The sequence below is a fragment of the Vigna umbellata genome, chromosome 5 (assembly GCF_029865625.1).
Source record: "Vigna umbellata cultivar VRB3 chromosome 5, Vumbellata_1.0, whole genome shotgun sequence".
Taxonomy (NCBI): domain Eukaryota; kingdom Viridiplantae; phylum Streptophyta; class Magnoliopsida; order Fabales; family Fabaceae; genus Vigna; species Vigna umbellata.
In genome coordinates this window covers 69,597,462-69,620,434 of record NC_142169.1, presented here as the reverse complement: position 1 = coordinate 69,620,434, position 22,973 = coordinate 69,597,462, and the positions used below count along the sequence as shown (strand labels likewise).

At 32.4% G+C, this 22,973-nt stretch overlaps 2 protein-coding genes and 2 pseudogenes across 2 annotated transcripts; 1 reads left to right on the top strand and 3 right to left on the bottom strand.

The window, feature by feature from the left end:
- Positions 1–786: 786 nt before the first annotated feature.
- LOC124831150 (L-type lectin-domain containing receptor kinase IX.1 pseudogene) lies at positions 787–2,982 on the bottom strand (annotated as a pseudogene).
- Positions 2,983–7,524: 4,542 nt separating this feature from the next.
- Positions 7,525–9,746, top strand: LOC124831128 (Transducin/WD40 repeat-like superfamily protein). The gene is made up of 2 exons (XM_047305030.2): positions 7,525–7,650; positions 7,869–9,746. Exon 2 carries the CDS (start codon positions 7,884–7,886, stop codon positions 9,525–9,527), a length of 1,644 nt encoding a protein of 547 aa, XP_047160986.1. The 5' UTR covers positions 7,525–7,650; positions 7,869–7,883; the 3' UTR covers positions 9,528–9,746.
- Positions 9,747–11,145: 1,399 nt separating this feature from the next.
- Positions 11,146–13,770, bottom strand: CAD1 (cinnamyl-alcohol dehydrogenase). Its single transcript, XM_047305029.2, has 7 exons — positions 13,662–13,770; positions 13,029–13,124; positions 12,677–12,790; positions 12,354–12,584; positions 11,920–12,205; positions 11,652–11,802; positions 11,146–11,539 (listed from the first exon to the last, which is right to left on the bottom strand). Exons 2-7 carry the CDS (start codon positions 13,115–13,117, stop codon positions 11,337–11,339), a joined length of 1,074 nt encoding a protein of 357 aa, XP_047160985.1. The 5' UTR covers positions 13,118–13,124; positions 13,662–13,770; the 3' UTR covers positions 11,146–11,336.
- A 644-nt stretch (positions 13,771–14,414) lies between these two features.
- Positions 14,415–16,376, bottom strand: LOC124831149 (L-type lectin-domain containing receptor kinase IX.1 pseudogene; annotated as a pseudogene).
- Positions 16,377–22,973: the final 6,597 nt, after the last annotated feature.

Here is a 22,973-nt window from a genome sequence, read left to right as displayed (position 1 = left end):
AAAAAAACACGTTAAAGATTTGAAGCAATTCAAGACTGATATCTATTGACATGAACATTTGGTGAAGAGGATAATGATGTTAACTTTGAACACTTGCCTTTCAAACAAACCAACAAAATGTGGATCTCATCCTGTTTTCAGAGCAGTGCATCTAATTCAGTTCTAAATTAATCTAAACGAATAAATCTCTTAATAGAAATAAGAAAGTGAAACATTTTCTAAAAATAAAATTCTAAAATCGATTATTTTAAAATTTTTAGTTGAGTGATTGTAACGTCCCGACAACGCTTAACCATGGAGTTCTTATGAGTTAGGCTACCAAAAAGCAAATGCATTTGATGATATGAGTAGCCAAATCAATCCCTTTAAGCTATCATTCAACTGTATAGTCTCATACCTATACAGTCTCTAGATCTCTCTCATTCCGGTGTATGTTCGATTCGTCCATGTGCCCCTTCCAATGGAAGCCTGCCAGGAGACGCTCCTTGTCAGTGCCCCTTGCACTTCGTGCCTCTTGCACCGGCGATCACTCTCCGCCCTCGTCAGTGCTCGGGTGTCACAGTGATTATAATATCTGATATGATTAAACTTAAGTTTCATTATGAAACCAATGTTTTCTCCATCCAAATTCTTTCATCTGGCTATGGATGTCACTCCAAAACGACAAGAAAAAGACTTCAAGTAACTGGTACGTAATCACAGTTATTTATTTCATTTCTATGTTTCTGCAACACAAATTTACAATTCTACGTAATCACAAGAAAACAAGTGTGCATGCACAAAATGCAAAGAGTTTAAAAGATCTTTAACTCTCTATAGCTGTATCCTATGCTGTACTAGAATTGAGAGATGTCAGTACCAAACTCAAGAAACATTACTATTCCAATAACTTTATGTGCATCAAATTCCTCTATTGGTTACAACTTACATTGTATTTGGTTCTACCATGTAGCCAGAGAGGGGAGAAGAGATTGAAGCAAATATTGTACTCATAGTTGGAGAATGATAATAAGGCTCAGACAACTTTTGTGGGAGAACTGGCAAAGGAGCTTCAAACTTAAGCACTTGAATCAATTGTCTTACTGATGGTCTGGATGTATGATCTGGATTGGCACACCAAAGGCCAACAATCACTAAACGTTTCATCTGTTCCTCATCAAATGCTCCTCCAAGCTTTTTGTCAACCACTTCAAGTAATTTTCCCAATTGGTGGAGCTCCCAAGCCCACTCAAATATGGTTATTTGGCCTTCCATGGCATTGAGATCAACTGGTTTTCTTCCAGTGGCTAACTCCAGTAAAACAATCCCAAGACTGTATATATCAGATTCCTTCCTAGCCTTCCCTGTAGTGAAGTATTCAGGGGCTATGTAGCCTCTTGTCCCTGCTAGAATTGTAGTTTGGGATCCTTTCTCATGATCAACAAGCCTGGCTAAGCCAAAATCCCCAAGCTTAGCATTGAAATTTGAATCCAACATAATGTTGCTGGATTTAATGTCCCTATGAAGCACACACTGCTCCCATTCTTCATGAAGGTACAACACTGCCAGAGCCAAGTCCATGGCAATGTTGTACCTCATCTGCCATGTCAAGATGCTTTTTCCACTATATAGGTGGGAATCTAAGCTACCATTTTGCATGAACTCGTATATAAGAAGGAGATCTTTCTTCATGTGGCACCAACCAATTAATTGCACTAAATTCCTGTGCCTTAGTCTGCTGATGATCTTAACTTCACTTGCATATTCCTTTGCTCCTTGTCTAGATTCTCTTGATATCCTCTTTATAGCAACGTTGGTGTTCAATTCTTTCAAATAGCCTTTATACACACCCCCAAAACCACCTTGTCCAATCTTTTGTGACTCTGCAAAGTTTCTTGTTGCACTTGCCAATTCTTTATAGAAAAATCTTTTTGGTCCAATGCCCTTTTGGAATTCATCATCCATGCTCAGATCAATAATTGAATCTTCTCTTTTTCCTCTAGCCCTCCTCTTCCACATTAAAACACAAACCAACCCTACAATAAGGAAAGTTGCAGCTATGCCTACCCCAACTTCTAGTCCCATCAATAAACCTTTGTTTTCCTCTTGTTTAGGGCTAATAGTGTCAGTGGAAAATGGTGAAGGACTAGGATTTGGGCTTGGTGAGACTGCAATTGGAGGTATCTTATTTGACAGATTCTGATTACTTTGTAAAGTTGAATGGAATGACCATGACAGCACTGTGTTCAACTCAAACATAATTCCTGTAGCAGCTGAGAAACCAAATATAACCCACTCTGGTAGGTAATCTCTCAGGTCAACATTGCATGAGATATATCTTTTTGTTGGCTTGGCATTGAGATTGTTTCCAGAGAAAGAAACATTCAAAATGTGAGTAGTTGCATTGTACTCAATCACACAATAACAAGCTTTCATTTGCCTAATATCAAGGGACCATGGAACAGTTTTGTTAGATTTCATGGAGTTGAAATTTATACCTACATGAGTGCCAGGTGGGTCCCATAAATTTTGGAATGTGTCAAACTCCACAGCTACAAAGGGATGCTTAGCTGAATTCAATAACTGTTTACCATCCAGAAGACCAAGACCACCTCCTTGTTGTATTTGATTCGAAAGAGGAAGCCCTGGATCTGCTAAGAAAAAAGCCAAGCCATCTCCAAAACTAGTCTCGTTTGAGAAAATGACAAAGGAAAATTGGGTAGTAAAATCGGTCAGTTTTCCTGTGATGTTGTCCCAAAGGTGCAATCTTTCAAAACTAGTGACTCTCCCAACACTGTAAGCATTGCTCTGATACCTGGTGGTTTTAGTGAGTTGGATTTCTGATTCTGACAAAATAGCATCTCCTTCAATCTTGATATCATTATACTCAAATCCCTGGTGACGAAATGAAAGTGGGTTTGCAAAACTGATCATAAGAAATAAGAACATCATTACACAGAATAGATGGTTTGTTGCACGGAGACCAACATGGCCAGGAGCCATCTCTGTGAAAGAGTTCATTTAGAAACCTTTCTTGGCTATACTAATCATATGATACTTTGATTTTCTTATTTATGTAACTTTGACAATGATTTTATTCGTTGTTTTTAATGATTTTTGGATTTGTATTACTGTCTTGTAGTTATGCCTTAACGAACCTTGCAATGTAGAAAAACAGGTTAGTTGGAGTTAAATTGTTCTGATCAAAATCAAATCGACCAAGTCACACTCACAGGACCCATACTCACCGTGTAAGTCCAAACGGCTAGGCCTGCTGATCATACAATTTCCGGTTATCAAATTAGTCTTTATTTATTAAGTTTTAACTCCTTTTATTTTAGATATTTTTATAATTTTTATTCTAAATTTATACTTTTCAATTAAATTATCATAAATTAAAAAAAAAATGAAGATTAAATGCAGGGGATGACATGAAAATTATAAAAAAAATGAAGACAAACAAAGAAGTTGCAAAATAAAATAAATATCAAATTTTCTAATTAATAAGATTAAATGCTAAATATTCAATTAAAAAATATAGTTTTTATTATTAATTTAATAATAGAAAAAAATTACAAGAAACTAAGGTGAACTTAGTATCTCTTGTTTTTAATTTAAAATTTTTTAAGCAATAAAAATTTATGCCCTTTGAGACTTTTTTTTTTAATAACACCACCTTTGGGTAGCTTGTTTTATTTTATGAAATATAATGTAGCATATTAACATTTTGCTATTAGATAAATAAAAGTTGCATCACATTTCTCAACACGAATGCTACTTCTTGACCAAACTCACACATAAACTATTTTTTCTTTTATCTAAAAATGAAATTTCGTGGAAAAGGAGAAGGTGAGAGGCTGAAAAAGACAATAATCAATAATGAAAGAGAGGCAATTATAGCACTACGTCAGGGGAAGTAATAGGAGGAAGGTTCATTAATCCCCTTTAAGAATAAAAAAACAACTCCAACCTTTTTTAAGAAAATTGCTGTTTTGATATATAAAAATGATGTCATGAATGTCTTTTAAAAAAATTTATGTGAAGAATAATAAATATTAATGTACAATTTTATAAATAAGATTTACGTGATTTTTTTTCTGAAATAATATATATCATAAAAAAATTACCAACTAAATTTAGCTGTATCGTATTTATTAAGTAGACCTTTTTTTACTTTTGAGGGTCAGAATTAGATAACGGGAAAATAGAATTCTGACATTTATTTATTCATTCTTAGGCTGAAGATTTTGATTGACTCGCTTTTCCACACTGGAATGGACAAATGAATATCAAAATTGATTATAGAAAATTGAATTACCACCATGAACAATAAAAACGTATACTTTAGAAAATAAAATAGAAATGAATTTAGTTTGATAAACTTTTCTTGGAATATATATTATTTCAGAAAAAAGTTTGATTTACGTGTTAAATATAATACGTTTGATACCAGTTACACGCTCCCTTTATATATTTTAGTTTTCATTATATCACAGATTTATTTCTTTCCCTATTGTAAGATACGACAAATGCTAAAATCCAATAAGAAAATTCTTCTTTTTTTTCAATCAAAGAGAAGCTATCCTTATAGCAATGAAGGTGACAAATTTTAATTAAAAATGTGGTATGAAACATTGGTTAAAAAATGAGTTTATATAATAACGTGTAAACGAAATGCATATTAATCAAATTGGACCATTACAAAGTCTGAAATGCGCTCTCCAATATTTAAAAAGCTAATTTCATAATACCTTTAATAAGATTTACTATTACAAAATAACCTTTAATTAAAAGAGTGTTAAAATTATTATAAAATGCTCTTTTAAAAACATGTTAAAAATCTTTTGAATTATTTTCTTGAAAAATATAAATTTTTTACGAGGTAGATTGACTTTTAATATAGTCTTAGAAAACTTATTTTCTAATGATAATTTTATTTTATTTTAAATAGAACTAGTTTTAAGGTTGATGACGTTGGTTGTGTGTTTGTTAAAAATAAAATTAGAGACTGAAAAAAAAATAATAAATATTTTTAAGTTTATAATTAACTTTTAGATAGAATCAACAAAATTCTATTTAAAAAGTTAGCCTTTAAAATATTCATCAACAAAATAAAATAAGTAATAAAACAAATTTGTTAGTATATTTTCCTTATATAGGTGATATAGAAAGGTATTTCTTATATTGTAATAGGTGATATACAAAGGTATTTCTTCAAATGAAAATTTATCTTAAATTGTCAAAATAGGTAATCTGATTCGACCTGGTCCAGTCCACCAAGGATTGATCATTTAGTGAGCAAAGTTAAAAAATTTAAACCCAATCCGACCCACTATGGATTGATGGGTTAAACAGATTCCCTTACTCACTTATTTAATTATAAGTCTTTTATATAATAAGAAATTACAATTTTTTTAATTCAAATTTAAATAAACGTCACACTAAAATGATATTAAACTCTAAAGAATAAAAAAAAAATCATACAATCCAAGCGTAATAAAAAAAACATGTATAAAAGGACGAACAAATAAGTTTTTAACTTTAATAATTTTTATATCACTTGTCCATTTACAATATTAACGTCTTGAATAGATAAATGGTTTAAACCCTTTAGTTGTCCCTATTTATGTGAGTTTTTTCCAGTTTGATCTCCGACTTATTAGAATCCCCAATTGAGTCCTTAAAAGTGCTAATTTGAGTCAATTGAGCCCTTACCGTTAAATTTAGTTAACGAGGTTAAGTTTTTGTACAGGTGGGAGGTTGATGTGTACTTTTTTGAAACATGACATGTTGATGTCAGAGTAATGTGCTTTTGAACCTGTTTGATTGTTTTTTCCAATTTTTCATATAGTCACTAGAGTTCATCACGCTCCATCACCTCCTTCGTAGTGCCAGCGATGCTCGTCTCCCTCCACCAACGCAAACCCTCACGCCACCGTAAGAAGAAGCCATCACGAGTTTCGTCAGAGCCACCGTGAAATCTCGAAACTTATAGCACAAAAAGCTCCAAAATCACAGCATCACCATGAGCATCACCGCGAAACGAAACTCCTTGCTTCATCTCCTTTATCGCGAAACACTTCCTCGCAACCTGCAAAACCTGAAACACAGAAAGCCCCAAATCTCTTCGCACCAGAAACCCTAAATTGCGACTTCGCTCATCTTCCAAATTGAATCCCAAATTGAATCCCAATACTTTAAATCCCAAATTCCTCTTAGATTTTTAATCCCAAATTCCTCTTAGATTTTTAATCCCAAATTCAGTTTTATTGAACCCTAAATCCCTTTTCAGAAGCTCTGTTAATTATAATGTCGATGTTGTACACGAAGCTTCCATTATCCAAAATTTGTCTGTGTTGCTTCAACCTGTTGCTGCAAATGGCAAGAAAGTTTCTCTTGGACTAAGAAAACTGATGTGTATGATGACTGTGCTAAGTTAGAACGTAAACGGGTACTTGCAGATGCCTTTGAGATAACTGCTCCAAATCTGGATTCTCTCCATTTTGGTGACAATCCTGTTGCTTTTGAATTGCTTTCTGACATGTTGAGACGTGATCCTAAATGGGTTTTATCTGTTGAGGAGAGATGCAAGGTTTTGGTTCTTGACAAGAACAGGGGAAATACACTAGGTCAAAAAATCCATATTTTCTCTCTTATGATAAAGGAAAAAAGAGATGTAGTGAGGTTCATTGCTGAAAGATGGAAGCTTGCGGTGTATGTAGTTGGTCGTGAGCCAAAAATTGTTGTTTGAAGAAGATGAAGAATTGGGGACGAAGAGAACATTTAGATTAGAATTGATTTTTTTTAAGTTGAGAAAAAAAATGTTTTTGGCCTCTCTAAAAACTTTAGTTTCAGTTCTACAATTTGTTTTTCAGAAATTCATATTATTATAATTTCACAAGTTGCCAAATTCCACGTTTCAATTCTCACCATGCCACGTGTTCAAAAATTGACACATCACCCTCCCATTTGTGCAAAAACTTAATCCCCGTTAACTAAATTTAACGGCAGGGCCTCAATTGACTCAAATTAGCATTTTTAAGGACTCAATTGGGGATTCTAATAAGTCGGAATCAAACTGGGAAAAACCCATATAAATAGGATCAACTAAAGGGTTTAAACATAGATAAATCTATAATATTTTTCTCAAACATCTTCTTTTTTATCACCATTTACAATATAATAAAAAAAATGCTAACTAATAATGTTGAAACACAAAACAATAAATAATTAAATTAAAGTAAAATGGGTTGGTGAGACGGGACTAACCACAGGTTCAACCCGGTGAGCCGAGTTTTAAGTAAGCTGGGTGAAAAACTAACTAACATAAAAAAAAATTATATTTTTTTCAAACCCAACCCGGCTCAAACTCATGGTGATTCGAATTGGCCCGCGGATCACAACCCATTTTGACAGCACTATGCAACAAAGTTTAAAAAGTATTTAAGGACGATTTAGTTATTTTGTATTTTCGGGGTGGGGGTGCAAGGAGACATTCCCACTCTGTATGAAGTAAAAACTGGCACGGCCCGTTAGAAGAGAAAGGCCCAATCCAGTTGCTAAAACCCTTGCTGCAGCTTTTTCTCTGAGCTAAAACCTAAAAACGCTTCCGTCGTGAGGCTCACTCTGCAACCACCGTCGCGTTCAATTCCAAAAGTGTCCGTTAACGAGGTATTCACGCTCTTTTGTCGGCGTTCATTTAGTTGATTTAATTTTCCTCGTATCCCTTTATGCGTTTGATTTTAGCCATCGTAACTTTTAATAGTTTTTTGTTTCATATGAATTTCTTATTTGCTGTCTCGCTGATTCTGCTCTTTTGTTTCGTATTCAATTTTATGATTGTTGTAGTTCTTAAATGGCAAATTGGTTGAACTTTATTTACCTTGCAGGTTGGGTTGTGGAAGATGAGTTTGATATCCCAACATGTTCGCACTAAAAACGAGGTTATTAAGAGCAAGAGGGAGGTTGAAGATGATGTCAAGAATAATGATACTCTGAAAGTGAGGAAGAGGAAGAAAGAATTCGAGGGAGAAGAAGTGAAAGAAATGAAGAAACTTGAGAGTTTTTTGTTTGGTTCTCTCTATTCCCCTGTTGAGTTTGGAAAGGAAGACGAAGAAGTGGAGCCCGGGAAGGCTGCTGAAAAGGTTTCGGGTTTGTTCTTCACTGACCGGTCTGCGGATACTGTTCTCTCAGTTTACCAAAAAGAAGATGCTGACTTGTCCGAGGGAGATCGTGGACATGATGATGAACGTGCTTTACAAAGGAAACCTGTGTGGGTGGATGACGAAGAAGAAAATGCCACTGTGAACATAGCCAAGGTTTTCAGATTGAGGAAGTTGAGGAAGGAAGAGGGCGAGGATTTGATCTCGGGTTCAGAGTATGTGTCAAGATTGAGGGCTCAGCATGTTAAGCTCAACCCAGGAACAGAATGGGCACGGGTTGATTCTAAAACGGATAGAGGTTCCGATGATGAGTCGACTGATGATGAAAACGAAGCTATCGTGAGCCGAGGTTTTGAGGATTTGGATGGCGTTCTCAAGACAAATGAAGACCTGGTTGTGAAGAGTGGTGCAAAATTGTTGTCCGGACATCTTGAATACTCCAGACTTGTGGATGCAAATATACAGGATCCTTCTAATGGGCCCATAAATTCAGTTCAATTCCATCAGAATGGGCAGCTTTTTCTCGCCGCTGGATTGGATCGGAAGCTTAGATTCTTTCAAATTGATGGCAAGCGGAATACTAAAATTCAGAGCATCTTCCTTGAAGATTGCCCCATTCGAAAAGCGTCTTTCTTGCCTGATGGGTCTCAGGTTATTGTATCCGGAAGAAGAAATTTTTTTTATAGTTTTGATTTAGTTAAAGCTAGAGTTGATAAAATAGGTCCTCTGGTTGGTAGGGAGGAGAAGAGTATAGAGGATTTTGAAGTATCTCCTGATTCTCAATTGATAGCATTTATAGGTAATGAAGGTTATATATTATTGGTTTCAACGAAAACAAAGCAATTAGTTGGTACACTAAAGATGAATGGAACAGTCCGTTCATTAGCTTTTGCTGAGAATGGACAGCAGTTGTTAAGCTGTGGCGGTGATGGCCATGTTTACCACTGGGATCTGAGAACGAGAACTTGCATGCATAAAGGTGTAGATGAAGGTTGCATAAACGGCACAGCACTATGTACTTCCCCAAGTGGGACTCATTTTGCAACCGGTTCAGACAGTGGAATTGTGAATATTTACAACAGAGAGGAATTTCTTGGGGGCAAGAAAAAGCCTATCAAGGCCATAGAGAATTTGACTACGAGAGTGGATTTTATGAGATTTAATCATGACTCTCAAATATTAGCAATCTGTTCTGGCATGAAGAAGAGCAGCTTAAAATTAATACATATCCCATCCTATACTGTGTTTTCCAACTGGCCACCTCCTAATAGGAGCCTGTATTATCCTCGCTGTATTGATTTTAGTCCAGGTGGTGGTTTCATGGCTGTGGGAAACGCTTCAGGCAAAGTTTTATTGTATAAGTTGCACCATTACCAGCATGCCTAAGGAGGATTTAGAATACTGGAAAGTTTTGAGAGGTCGTAGTGTACTTTTTTTGTTGGAAATTTTGAGATTTGATTTGTATTAATCATTATTAATCAAATGAAGCTTCATGTGTTTCTTCTTCTAAGTTAGAAGTTACCAAGCTTCATGTATTTTGTCATCAATTTTATTGGGATTTATCTGTCCTCTTCTGTTCAATTTTTAAAAATTAATTTTCATTTAGTTATATGTTTGTTATAAATTGTGTTGTCATTCTTCAAAAGGGTGTTTATTTTGACATACGTTTATCTTCTAGTGACATGGTTGACAGGTGATTTGATTATTGTGAACTCGTATCGTTTTCTGTAATTGTAAGTTGGGGGGAGGGTGTTCAGGTTATGGGACTGAATGGCCAGCTCCGCTCTGTGACACGGTTGTGATTTTGCACCTGAGATTGCTGTTACTGAATTCTCGGCTTTTATTTCTATGCATTCTTTACCTGTTTCTTTTCATAATGCAAAATGTCAACAAATGGTTAGATTTAGCAGCAGAAAAGGAATTTTTTATTGATCGGAATCAAGCTTAAACTAGCTCTTTCCGTTAAAGCTATTGCTGTTGTAGTGAGATCTTGAAATCCTGTTTTTTTAGTAGAGTTTGATCTAGCCTGAACAGGCCAAATTACAGACCTTGAAGCATTGAAGCCAGATTTGTTAAATATTTCATCATCCTCCCAAATAATAGTAAAGGGTCAAGTGTACCACGAGCCAATCTTGTATATTACCCAGGCACAAGAAAAAGGACATCTGGATACCGTATCATAGCGTCAGAGAATGAGACATTGATTTCATTGGTTAAAATGTTTAATGGAGCTTGTAATTTCTGTACAATTGTTGCCCCAGTCGGTAATAAAAAACGATTAAAGCTGCAGGTGATATCTTGCAAAGTACCAACACCAAAAACTCACGGTGTGTAGGAGATGAAATTTGGGTGAACACATGTTAGCATTTTCATCATGCATTTGAACAAAAGTGTGAGGAAAGATGAGTTGACAATTAAGTTATTACAATGTGCAGAGTCTAGCAAAATCGATTTTGTTTTACACCCACGACCAAACTTAATAATATCAACCATATTGATTGATTAATTAGTGTTTTAAATTGATCGTCAAATATATGAAAAAATTTAAAATAATTTATTAGGAGCAAACATGTAACTCATTCAAAATGAACAATAAATATATGAAAATTAAAGGTGTTCGCTTCCAAGAAAAATATTTTGATCGATATTATATGTGGAGATTTTAAATTTGTGGCTACTGGATGAGGATTGTGAAATAATTGAGGTCGTGGTAAAAAATAATAATGGAACGCAATTTTGAATATAGTTTTACGTTGAAAATAGTTCTACAATGATTTAGAATAGAAGTTAATGACGATTTATATGTATCTTTTCAGGACGCACTATATCAGGATTATCGAAGTCCGCTTTACTCCAAAGCGCCCTAACAATGTTATTTTGGTAGATTAGTAGCTTGAGGTCGGAACAATGAGGCAATAATCTTATTATACAGATCAATTCATATTAAGAAAAACACTCTTTACAATTTCTGAGCACAGACTATTAAAATTAAAATAACACAATATTAATTTCCATGACCAAAAATCTTCTAATAATCATATCATATCAGTTACACAAAACAGTTAAAGAAAATTCAACATTTTATTTAAACTGAACGCTCCATTGGAACCATGTCTATGGAAGTAAATATGACCACTAAGCATCATTACCTTTTTAACATGATAAACTCCAATCATGTCTGGTTTTGCAAGCAACTTAATTTTCTTTTAGGGAGTTCTCAATATCTATTACAAACCGGTATTTGATGTCTCTATTTACGAGCCTCTCAAGAGCTTCATTGACATATTCGATTGGAATCACCTCTATCCTTGGGTGAATATCGTTTGCAGCACAGAAGTCAATCATCTCTTGTATATCTTTTGTACCACCTGTAACGCTTCCGGCGAAAGTCTTTGATCCTGTCAAACAGAAGATGCATATTTATATGCAGTTCCACTGCATCAATAAATTGAATTCCCCGAATTGAATAACTGATAATTCCTACAAAACTATGACTCAAAACAAACATACCTATATTAAGGCTTGCAGGGCTGAATTTGATTTCACTAGGGAAACCAACTAGGACAAAAACACCATATGGCTTCAAAAGTGACATGTAAGGATCAAATGGGTGATCACCAGATGCTGTGTCGATTATAAAGTCCAGCGATTTAGCCAACGCCTATATAGGAATCACCACCAATTTTGACGACAAAGAAGTACGAGGGTCTGTCAATATCGGTGTTTTGTTCATGATCTGATGAAAATGTTATGAGTAGATGCTTCATGTTACGCTTACCTTCATTTCCTCTTGATTAGATGAAACAACGAATTTGTCTGCACCAAGCAAGGTCAGTGCCTCTTCTTTCTTGGACAAACTAGTGCTAAAAACTGTTACACTCAAACCAAATGCCTTTCCGAATTTCACTGCCATATGACCAAGGCCACCAAGACCAATCACCCCAAGAGATTTTCCAGGTTGATTCATCTTGTGGCGCACCATCGGAGAATAAACAGTAACTCCAGCACAAAGCAAAGGAGCTGCTGAAGCCAATGGATAGCCTTTTGGTATCGTGAAGCAGTACCTGCAGAAGCAACACTAAATATGACATGAAGCAGAACTATATCTGTAGTAAGTATAAAATCAAGGGTACATTCAGAGCTTATGATAAAATTCAGAGCAGAAGACATTGTAAAACTCACAATTAGGATCTAGCCATCTGTTAAGTTTACCTCTCATGGACTACTATATAACTTGAGTATCCTCCTTTTGTTATTGTACCATCAAAATCAACACCATTAAAAGTGAAGACTGATCCCTTGGTACAAAGAACTTCTTTTTTTTCGTTACAATACTCACAATCCCTACACGAGTTGACATAAGTCCCCACTCCAACATGGTCACCAACATTGAAACGGTGGACATCAGGGCCAACCTTTGTCACAATCCCAGCAATTTCATGACTGATACGAAAAAAAAACATAAGCAGATTAGATAAAGTACATTGGATTCTCAACGACTCATCCATACACACGAAAAAAAAAAGCGTGCATACCCAGGCACAACAGGATACTTTGAGTCACCATGTTTATTCCTTGTCCAAATTACATCAGCGTAGCAAACACCACAGTGTGTAATTTTAATATGAACATCTTCGTTCCCAAGATTCCTTAACAATCATATTATCATAAGAAAAAGGTCAGAAAGTCGAATTTTATCTCAAGATAAGACAAAAATGATAACAAAAATACATACATGACCAAATTGACATCAGTATGTGGCACCCAACATGGAATCGCAACTAGTTACTTTTGGAAATAGGGTTGCCATGAAAAAAAAATGACCATTTACAGAAAACATAAACTCCAGCAGCCCATTGTATAAAGGGGTATCTAAGAGGAAGATACCTGCGACTGAATTTGTAAGGTGATAGAACTCCGGATGCATCTCTTGCCGCCCATCCCAGGCACTGCTCATCAACACCTTTGGAACTCATATTTTTTCTACTCCACCATAACGCAATTAACTATCAGTTTACTTTTCATGAAACTAAAACACAGGAATGTTCAGCAAGAATTTACAGGTTATTATTATCCTCATGTGCCGATAAAATGTAGCTTCTAACAAATCAGAGATGTCAGGGATAGATAGAGAATGCCACATGCCATAGAAATGGAAAAATGTCCATGAATTGATATGCTTGTAGTTGCAAGAAAAATCCCTAGTCATCGATATTCAATCACGAAAACTGTATTTGACATAATTATTTCATGCTTGCAAGTGTTAAGACCAAAACTCACAGGCTGAGTTGACAATAACGGATATAAGAAGGCAACGAATTACCTAATTCATTAATTAAATTAACTCAATCATTTAACGATACATCAACAGACGAACATATTAACCCTTTTCTTCAATTCAACAATGGTAGTAACCTTGCTTATACAACAAATCCATATCCGAAATAGCTTTTGTAAAAAATTCCAAAATAGTTTTGTAAATTGTAATAGTTCGCGAAGAAGAGTCAATAAGAGAGTCACCTGTGGTGTGTTGAGTAAGGGATCCACGAATGTGAGGATCGGAGGGGATGAAGATGTAAAATAAATGACTCATAGTGATTTTCAAACGATTACTTTTATAAGCAATCGAATTAATTAAAAACAATTTGATCAAAACCCAGGATTCTTTTCACATTCAGATTTTATTAATTAATATTAACACAAAAGAAATAAACTAAGCAAGACTGAACTCTAAACTAAATCATTAAAATGTTTAAAATTATAATTAATAAAGTATATATATATATATATATATATATATATATTCACATTTTTCATTTTATTAACGACGCTAGCCTTATGTGATATTTAAATAAACATGTAATTTATTTTTAGCATTTTCATAATATGCGTCTTTTTATTTATTCAAACATATGATATTTAATAAAACTTAAATAAAATAATGAAATTTAAAAATATAAATATTAAATATTTTTTCATAAAACGAAAAGAATAATTTAATTATAGAAAAGTGTTTTTATCTTTCTAAGGTTCATTTAGGTGACTCACATCTGACGGAAATGATCGAGATAGGAAGAATCCATAACCTGTAAAGCTAAGTTATGACATAAAATATTTTGGCTTTTAAAGCAAACTAATTGAAAATATTATTTTGTATTTTAAAATAAAAACTATTATACTATTTGTGTTAGAACGTTCAGTAAAAAAATTGACAAAAACATTTAAGTTTTTCCAAAGTAAAATGGCGAGCAACTTCCATATGAATAGTTTCTTCTACAAAATTTCCTGGATAGTTACAGTGTTTGAAGACGATGAAAAATTTATTTTTACTGTTGAAGGATAGAAATTATGAACAGGTAGCCACTCTGGCAGAGTTGGCAATTCAGCTTCAAATTTAAGCATTTGAATGACTTGCATGGCAGAAGGCCTGAATCTGTAATTTGGATGAGCACACCAAAGACCTATACCCACTAACCTTTTCATCTGTTCATCATCAAACGCTCCACACAGTTTTGGGTCTGCAACTTTCAATATCTCTCCCAATTCATACATCTCCCAAACCCACTCTACTATTGATACCTTCCCATCCTGTGCCTTTAGATCAATGGCTTTTCTTCCACTAGCTATCTCCAATAACACAACACCAAAACTGTATATGTCAGATTCCTTATAAGCTTTCCCTGTAGTCACATATTCTGGTGCAATGTATCCCCTTGTTCCAGCTATAAACGTTGTTTGCGACCCCTTTTCATGATCCACCAACCTAGCCAAACCAAAATCACCAAGCTTAGCGTTGAAGCTTGAATCCAACATTATGTTGCTTGATTTTATGTCCCTGTGAAGAACACATTGTTCCCACTCTTCTTGCAGGTATAGCAACGCTGAAGCCAAGCCTAGAGCTATGTTATACCTCACTGGCCACGTCAAGAAGCCCTTCCCATATAAATGGAAATCTAAGCTTCCGTTTGGCATGAATTCATAGACAAGAAGGAGATCTTTTTCTCTATGGCACCAACCAAGGAGTTGCACCAGATTCTTGTGCCTCAACTGGCTAATGATCTTGACTTCAGTAGCATATTCCTTTACCCCCTGCTTTGATTCTCTCGATACCCTCTTGATGGCAACGTAGGAGTTTAAATCCTTCAGAAAACCTTTATACACGCCACCGAAGCCTCCTTGTCCAAGCTTCTCCGACTCTGAAAATTTACTCGTTGCACTTTCCAGTTCATTGTATCGAAACCTCTTGGGTCCTATTCCCTTTTGGAACTCATCGTCCATTTTTAGATCAATTTCCAACACTTTTTCCTTCCCTTTTATCCTTCTCCACATCAGAAAACAAGCCAATCCTAAGAAAACCACCAAACCTATCCCAATTCCTACCCACTCAACTGCTTTATTATCATCACCGGAAGTATCACCAATTTCTATTTCTAAGCCTGAACTAAATGACCATGACTTCAGAATATGATCCTCAAAATAATATCCCGCAGCTGCGGAGAAGCCAACCATGACCCTCTCTGGTAAGTGCTTTCTCAAATCAACATGGTACGAAAGGCTATTTTGTATTCGACCATATTTTTTGTAATTCAAGCCAGTGAAAGAAGCAGTTAAACAAAAAGTGGTGGAATTGTACTCAATGCTACAATTGTAAACCACATCTTGTGACATAATAGCTAACCATGATGCAGTTACATTGGACTTCATAGAGTTGAAATTCATACCTACATGAGGGTCTTCGGGGTCCCATGGATTTTGGAAGGTGTCAAACTCCACTGCCACAAATGAGTGTTGCGTCGAGTTCAACACTCTGTCACCATCCACGAGGCCAAGACCACCACCTTCCGTGATGTTATTCAAAAGGGGAAGCCCAGGATCCGCCAAAAAGAATGCAAACCCATCTCCAAACTGAATTTCATTTGAATAAACAGTGAACGAAAAGTGGGTAGTGAAGTCTGCAAGTTTCCCAGAACTCTTATCCCAGAGATGCATCGTTATAACAGGTGTGACACGTCCAGCACTGTAACTGTTGTTCTTTCCTTCCCTGTTAGATGTGACTTGGATTTCTGAAGCTGAAACTTCTGCGTCTCCTCGCAGTTGCAGCCATGCATCATTTCCCCAGAACTTGAGGTAGCTACACGATAGTGTATTTGTAGAAGGGAGGAATGAAACGGTTGCCATTGCATAGCACAAGATAAGAGTTAGTGTGCTAAAACCTCCATTCCCCATGTGCCAGTCAGTCACTTTTGGTATCAATCAAAGGCTTTTCATGTATTATATATGCAGTAATTTCTTTTATATTTTTTTTATATGATTTGTCTGATATTCATACGTGCTTCGTAGGAAGAGACGACACAATATTCGGGTTTAAAATTTGATAACCAACGTTGGAAACAATCGAAATACTTAGTAACTTGCACAATGCCAATGTCATGCTTGGATGTGACTACGTCTTTTAGCTTTCATGATGCAACCTTTATATTCGCGTGAAGCCTTTTCACCGTTATCTTTAAACTTAATTTTTTTTTTCTTTATCGTATCTGAGCATTCCCTATGATGCCACCATGGTGTACCTTGCATTTGCTGTTTCTTTTTTTCTTTTTCAATGAAACATTGAATTTAAGAAGTTTAACATGTTTTTGTTTTGTCCAATTTCAAAAATATAACATGAGTTTTACAATTGTCTCTCAATTGTTAAAATAAGAACAGTTAAAAGCTGTCATTAATCATAGCCCTGAGCAATCAAGATGCCCAATTAAGTTTTATTTGTTAAGTAGATTTCAGGGTAAAGAAACTCATCTGGGCAGGGTCAATACTGATGTAAACTCTCATTTAATGATGTGCAAACTTATAATAATTTCTTTTTTTAGATATGATACGGGACTTATTAGAATTTTAAGTGTGTCTAAGTTTTACATTAAATTAAAAATAAAAAAATGAAAAAATAAAATATTATATAAAATTAAAGATTTATTAATTCATTATTATTTTAAGATTTTGAATATTAAATAGAATTAAAAAAATAAACGTTATATAAGATTGAAAATCTATTAATTTATTACTTTAAAATTTTAAAATAAAAAGTAGTGTTAATATTTTATGTGATTATATATAAAAACTTATTAATGAATATTTAATGTCTCATTTTAAATCTCTTGCATTATTTTTAGATATTAAGAACCAAGGTATATTTATAAATGCAATTGTATTTTTATATAACTTTTTTTTTTGTATTTTAGTTTCTAAAAAAATTTCACATATAAGTATAGTTCAGAATATCACTTTAATGTGAAATTTTCATTTTGTTGTTATCTGTGAAAGTTGAAACGTTTAAAGTGGTGTGATGATACCAAAGTTGAAACGTTTACCTTCGACAGCTATGAATTGGGCATAAACTCATGACATTGTTCTTAACCAACAACATAAGAAAAAGTATGACTCTTTGCTGGGTAGCATCGTGGTTCGGGAAATCTTTGAATAAGTCGCTGCTTATGCTCTCGCTACCAACAAATTGCAGGTGAAAGGCATCATTTTTTTACAGAGAAACCACTTAAACACAAAGACAATCACCTTCGTTTTGTATTGCTTTCTATTAAAAGAATTCTTAATATTTATTATTTAACCATGTTTAAAAAAATAGTCCTTCCTATAAATATAAAGAGTTAAAGCTTTGTTCACTTTCAATTATAAATTAAATTTGAAAATAAAGTTTGAATCGTTTAATTTAAAATTTTTTGAGATAAAAATAAAGAGATTTAAACGTATATAAATAATTATATATATATATATATATATATATATATATAGTAATATTAATATTATTATTAAATTCTTCTCTTTTACTTTTTTTTTTCATTTACCATTCTTTGTGTTATCTGAACACGAAACACCAGTATAGTTTTAAACAACATTTTTTTTGTGGACTTTAAAGATTCAGGTTTCATTTCTATATTCCATAATAATTTTAACTATAAATATTTGATTAATGAAAATAAATAAAACTCAATGAGATCTAAGTTGGATATATTAAGAAGAGTCTTACAGAAAAGATACAAACTCTAATAAGATCTGAGTTTAATTATATAAAAATTGACACCATTTTCTACTCAAAACCTTAAAATAATAGATTAATGGGATTTTTATTTTTACAATGCTTTACTTTTTTATTTTTATCCAATATAAAATTTAGATTCACACTTAAATTTTTAATGTATTAATGTTCAGTTTTGGTAGACATTCAAATATTTAACTTATCTGAATTCAAATCTATTGGTTAAATAATATCTAAATATGGCGTAGAGTAATTATTAATGTTTGAATATCTTGATGATGTAGTAGGAAATATTGATTAAAAAAAGTTTACGATGAGTCGATCTAAATTGAAATAATTATATTATTTTATGTTATCTCAATGAATCTTACGATTACATATTGCAGAAGTATCCAATGATGCACTGAAAAAGAAAAATTTGTTGACTTAATGGTAAAAAATAAAACATTTTAGGTTCAACTTCCTCATTTCGAGATCTATAAGATTGGTGTAAAAGATTTGAAAGGAAAGATAGAAAAGATGAGAAGTAAATATGTTTTTAATTCATAAACTGTAAGATGAATTTTAAAATAATATTTAACCTATTTTAAAATATAAAGTTGAGTGAAAGCCAAAAACAAATGAAAATCCACATAACTTTACAGCCTGTTGATGATGCACACTATCTGATTCATGAATCTCTTTCTGTAGGTATCCTCGTACTGTAATAGTTATAGAATATTAAGTATAAATTTAAATTTTATATTAAATAAAAATAAGTGTTTTTTATCGTGGTTTTTTATCATGTTTTATATTAAATAAAATAAACAGTTTTATCATATTCAATAATTTACTCGGTTTAAGATAATTTACATATTTTTTTCTTTTCATCATTAAAAAAATGTTTTTTTTTAAAAAAAAACATAACAAAATTCCAGCTTTAAAGCGGATAATGTCTTTCATATAAAAATTAATATATTAAAGTTTTTAATTAATTTATTGTATAATTGAACTAATATTTGCATAGTGTTAAATTTTCCATATAAATTCTCTCTCAAATACTCATCATAAACATAAACATAAAATGAACAGTGGCATTAATATTTATTGTTCCAAGAAATAAGTTGTCTTATAGGTTTGATGGATGTGTGTTGATGTATTTGTGAGTGCAGAAGGAATGGGAAATTGGTATTAGTTTATGGGTCTGTCTGAGACAAATAATTAATTAATAAAAAGTTCAGAGTGGGTATATTTTAAAGGGACAGTTTGATTATTAGAATGAATAGATATGTTAATTAAATGGGGCATGAGTTTGAGTCGGTTTGACTAATAATGGGTATGATTTGTTGATGATTGACACCTGGCTATAACCTTAGTTGGAGAGGTTAAGGGACGGATTAGTTTAATGGCATTCCTTAAATAGAGATTAAGGAAGAGTGTGAACAGACACAACAATTAATGAGTCCATTCATTGTTTAAGGAAACAAGATATCTTGATTGGGCACAAAATCTCTATCACGTGGTCTTTGCCCAATCACTGCAATAAGTTCCAAAACTGTCCTATTCAATACCAATATTAAAAGGGATTAATGTTTGGGTTTAGTGCCCTTTAATAAAGCACTATATAATTAAAGATGGTATTGCTCACTTTCTTATGCTAATATACTCCTCTTTCGACATATATATATATATATATATATAATGTGGTAGAGGTGCACCTATTCTCTAAATTAATTCTACTATGCATAAAATATAGGATGTTAGACTTATTTCACTATAAATGAATGGTATGATGCTTCACATCATAATGTAATCAACAAATTTTAAAAGTGTGTAAATTTATAAGACTGATGTTAGATATTTATGACTGAAGTTTTGATATTATATTAAAAAATGGATTTTAAGTATACTGTATTCTTACAAATCATATTTTCAAAGTAACATTTACATGCTTTTATATACTGTAAATTTATTTTATTTATGAAAACTCAACAATAATAAAAGTTAAGTATAAACTACATAAAAAATTAATATTATTTTCAGTCCAAAATTTTAGTACAATGAATTTATGTATTTTTATTTTTATATAATATTAAACTTTCACATTTTTACTTACTTAACATTTAGACCCACATAAATTTTCAATCGAAATATTGAATTTCATAAAAATATGTAAGAGCTTAAGTATACGAGGAGATCTTGATCTCCTATTTTTTTTTACGTATATAAATTAATATCTAATTTAATTTTTATATATTTGATATTTAAAAAAATTTGTATGCATATTTATATACAGATTTTGACATCTAAAATATTTGTTAAAAACATGCTTATGAAAATATGGGAGTTTATTTTAACCAAACAACTAGCCAAGTTGACTTGTTATACGTGATGAATATTCAACGGCTTGTGGTTACAAAATTTAATATTCATGGGATTGATATTTTCTTTGTAGAGTTCACAGCTAAAAACTCAAGGATATTATGCTTGGTCCTTTAAATATAGAAATTAATATTGTTTTTTAGTTTTTTCTTATTAAATTATTTTCCTAATTCATATGTTCAAAAGTTAATATCATATATAATACAAAATTTTAAGATTATAAATTTTTGAGTTTTCATTTCTTATATACTATTCAAGTGTGTTTTTTTTTTCTTAAACACTCGTACTTCACAGCATAACACCATTTCAGACATCAGTTGTTAACTAAAATTGATGTAAAAAAGTGCTTCTTAAAAAAAATAATCATATTTTTAAAATCTTTTCCTGAATGAAAAATCATATAAGAAAACTGGATAATCATACATACATGATAACAATAATTAAACTTTCTAACTCTAATACAAAAACGTATGAATATAATTTAAATCTCAAATTTTTGAACGCTGAAATGAGCATTTTAAATAGTAATTAAATAATAAAAAGTTATAAATCAGAGTTCATAGACGAGATTAAACTAAATTTAAAACAAAAATGAACATATCTATCTTTTTATTGATTACAAAATAATATATTTTAAAAGAGTTATTAATGTTTATAAACTTATTATCAAATATATTTTAACATTCACTTCTTATATTTCAATATTCTATTAATAACATAATATTTATGATTTTATAATAGTAATAATAGTGTCTTATATTTCAATATTCTATAAATAACATAATATTTATGATTTAATAATAATAATAGTGATAATGATAATAATAATTATAATAATAATAGTAACAAGTAAAAATATATTAATCATCATTCCACTGAAGAAAATTTTTATACTTTTTTAAAAAGATAAAATGAAGTTTTTTGTTTCATCCAAAGTAGTAAACTTTCAAAATATATATTGTTAAACATATCTGTCATATGATACAGATTGAACTTCTGCATACAATTATTAAATTTAAACATATATTATTATAAACATAATTGTTAGATATTTAAACATATATTGTTACAGATATAATTATTTGATTTGGAAACATACCTTCCAACTTAATCTCTTTTCTAAGATTGGTATTAAGTTAGAGCAAACCTAATCGTGTGACAAATTTATTAAACTCAAATGAACAACTTTTGATACCATTCGACAGGTTGAAATGTTAGGATAAAAATATATTTAAATATTGTTAGAAGAATGACGTTAATGAAATAAATTACATCTATGTCTTCCTTTATATATTTATATATAATATTTGAAATAATAAAAAAGTGATTTTGTAGAAGTAGGAGTAGTGAAATTGTAATTTTAGAAACTTTTGACAGCGAATCACATGTACAATGGTTGGGTTTCATGCAATTGGAGGATCACGCGTAATCTCCATTTTCAAATTGTTACTATGTTAGCATTTTCAAAAGTAAAATATAATCTCCCTACACAAAATTAACCATGACAAATAATAAAGTAATTAAAAATAAACGCAATTATCTCACAATATTTTTTCTTTTATTTTTTTCTCACAATCCTTCTAAAATTATTCTTTTTTATAATTATATTATTTTAATATAAAACGAGTTCAGGAGATCATATGTTTTCCGTTGTCACCAATAATTATTTAACCACATTAATTAATCTAAAGTTTTGAATCTATGAAAAGCTTGTTTTATGCTCCTATCAATCAATCACATATGCGGTTCCACTTTAATCAAATTATTATAATACATCTCCCCTCGACTTGCTTCTAAAATATGCAATAATAAATAATTATTTCCATTTTGGAAAAACAGACAAAATACGAAGGGCATCGCGTATATAACATTTTCTTATTTTCCACCAAAAATTAAAAAAAAAGGTTGAATATTATTATTATTAATTATTATTATTTTGTTGAATAGAAACATATTTACCTGGGGATGTTACTTGCAACGGATACAATTGTGAATAATGGAAAGCAGACAGATTGAAGAGCCATTTTCACGCTTTTCGCCAAACCTAAAAGCAGGAAAAGTAAGCGCCCTCGGTTTTGGAAAGCACACGTGTCGCTTCCCCATACGTCACACAGTTGAACATTACAGGGTCCCCACGATTCCTGGACGCTCATATAGTACTAGGTTTAAAACTCACCCAATCGCACTTCTCTAGCGCATTCTCCACTCGCTCTCTCCTTCCGACACGTGCCCATTGCTATCTAAATACTCTCGCTGATCCTCTAACGCAGTGCAGATCATGCCAACTCAAAACGCAGCGGGCGAGTAAGTGTGTGTTTGTACTCCAGCGGGTAAACCTCGTATGCCTCACATGAAAACCACTAAAGTACTCAGAAAACCGCTTCTGAAAGAAAACCAGAAAGGGATAGTGGTTGGGACCTTTG

Coding starts and splice junctions, on each gene's coding strand:
- LOC124831128 (XM_047305030.2), top strand. CDS start 7,884: ATGAGTTTGATATCCCAACATGTTCGCACTAAAAACGAGGTTATTAAG.
- CAD1 (XM_047305029.2), bottom strand. CDS start 13,117: ATGAGTTCCAAAGGTGTTGATGAGCAGTGCCTGGGATGGGCGGCAAGA. Junction 12,791..13,028: donor CCTTACAAATTCAGTCGCAG/GTATCTTCCTCT, acceptor ATGATTGTTAAG/GAATCTTGGGAACGAAGATG. Junction 11,803..11,919: donor CTAATCAAGAGGAAATGAAG/GTAAGCGTAACA, acceptor ATTCCTATATAG/GCGTTGGCTAAATCGCTGGA.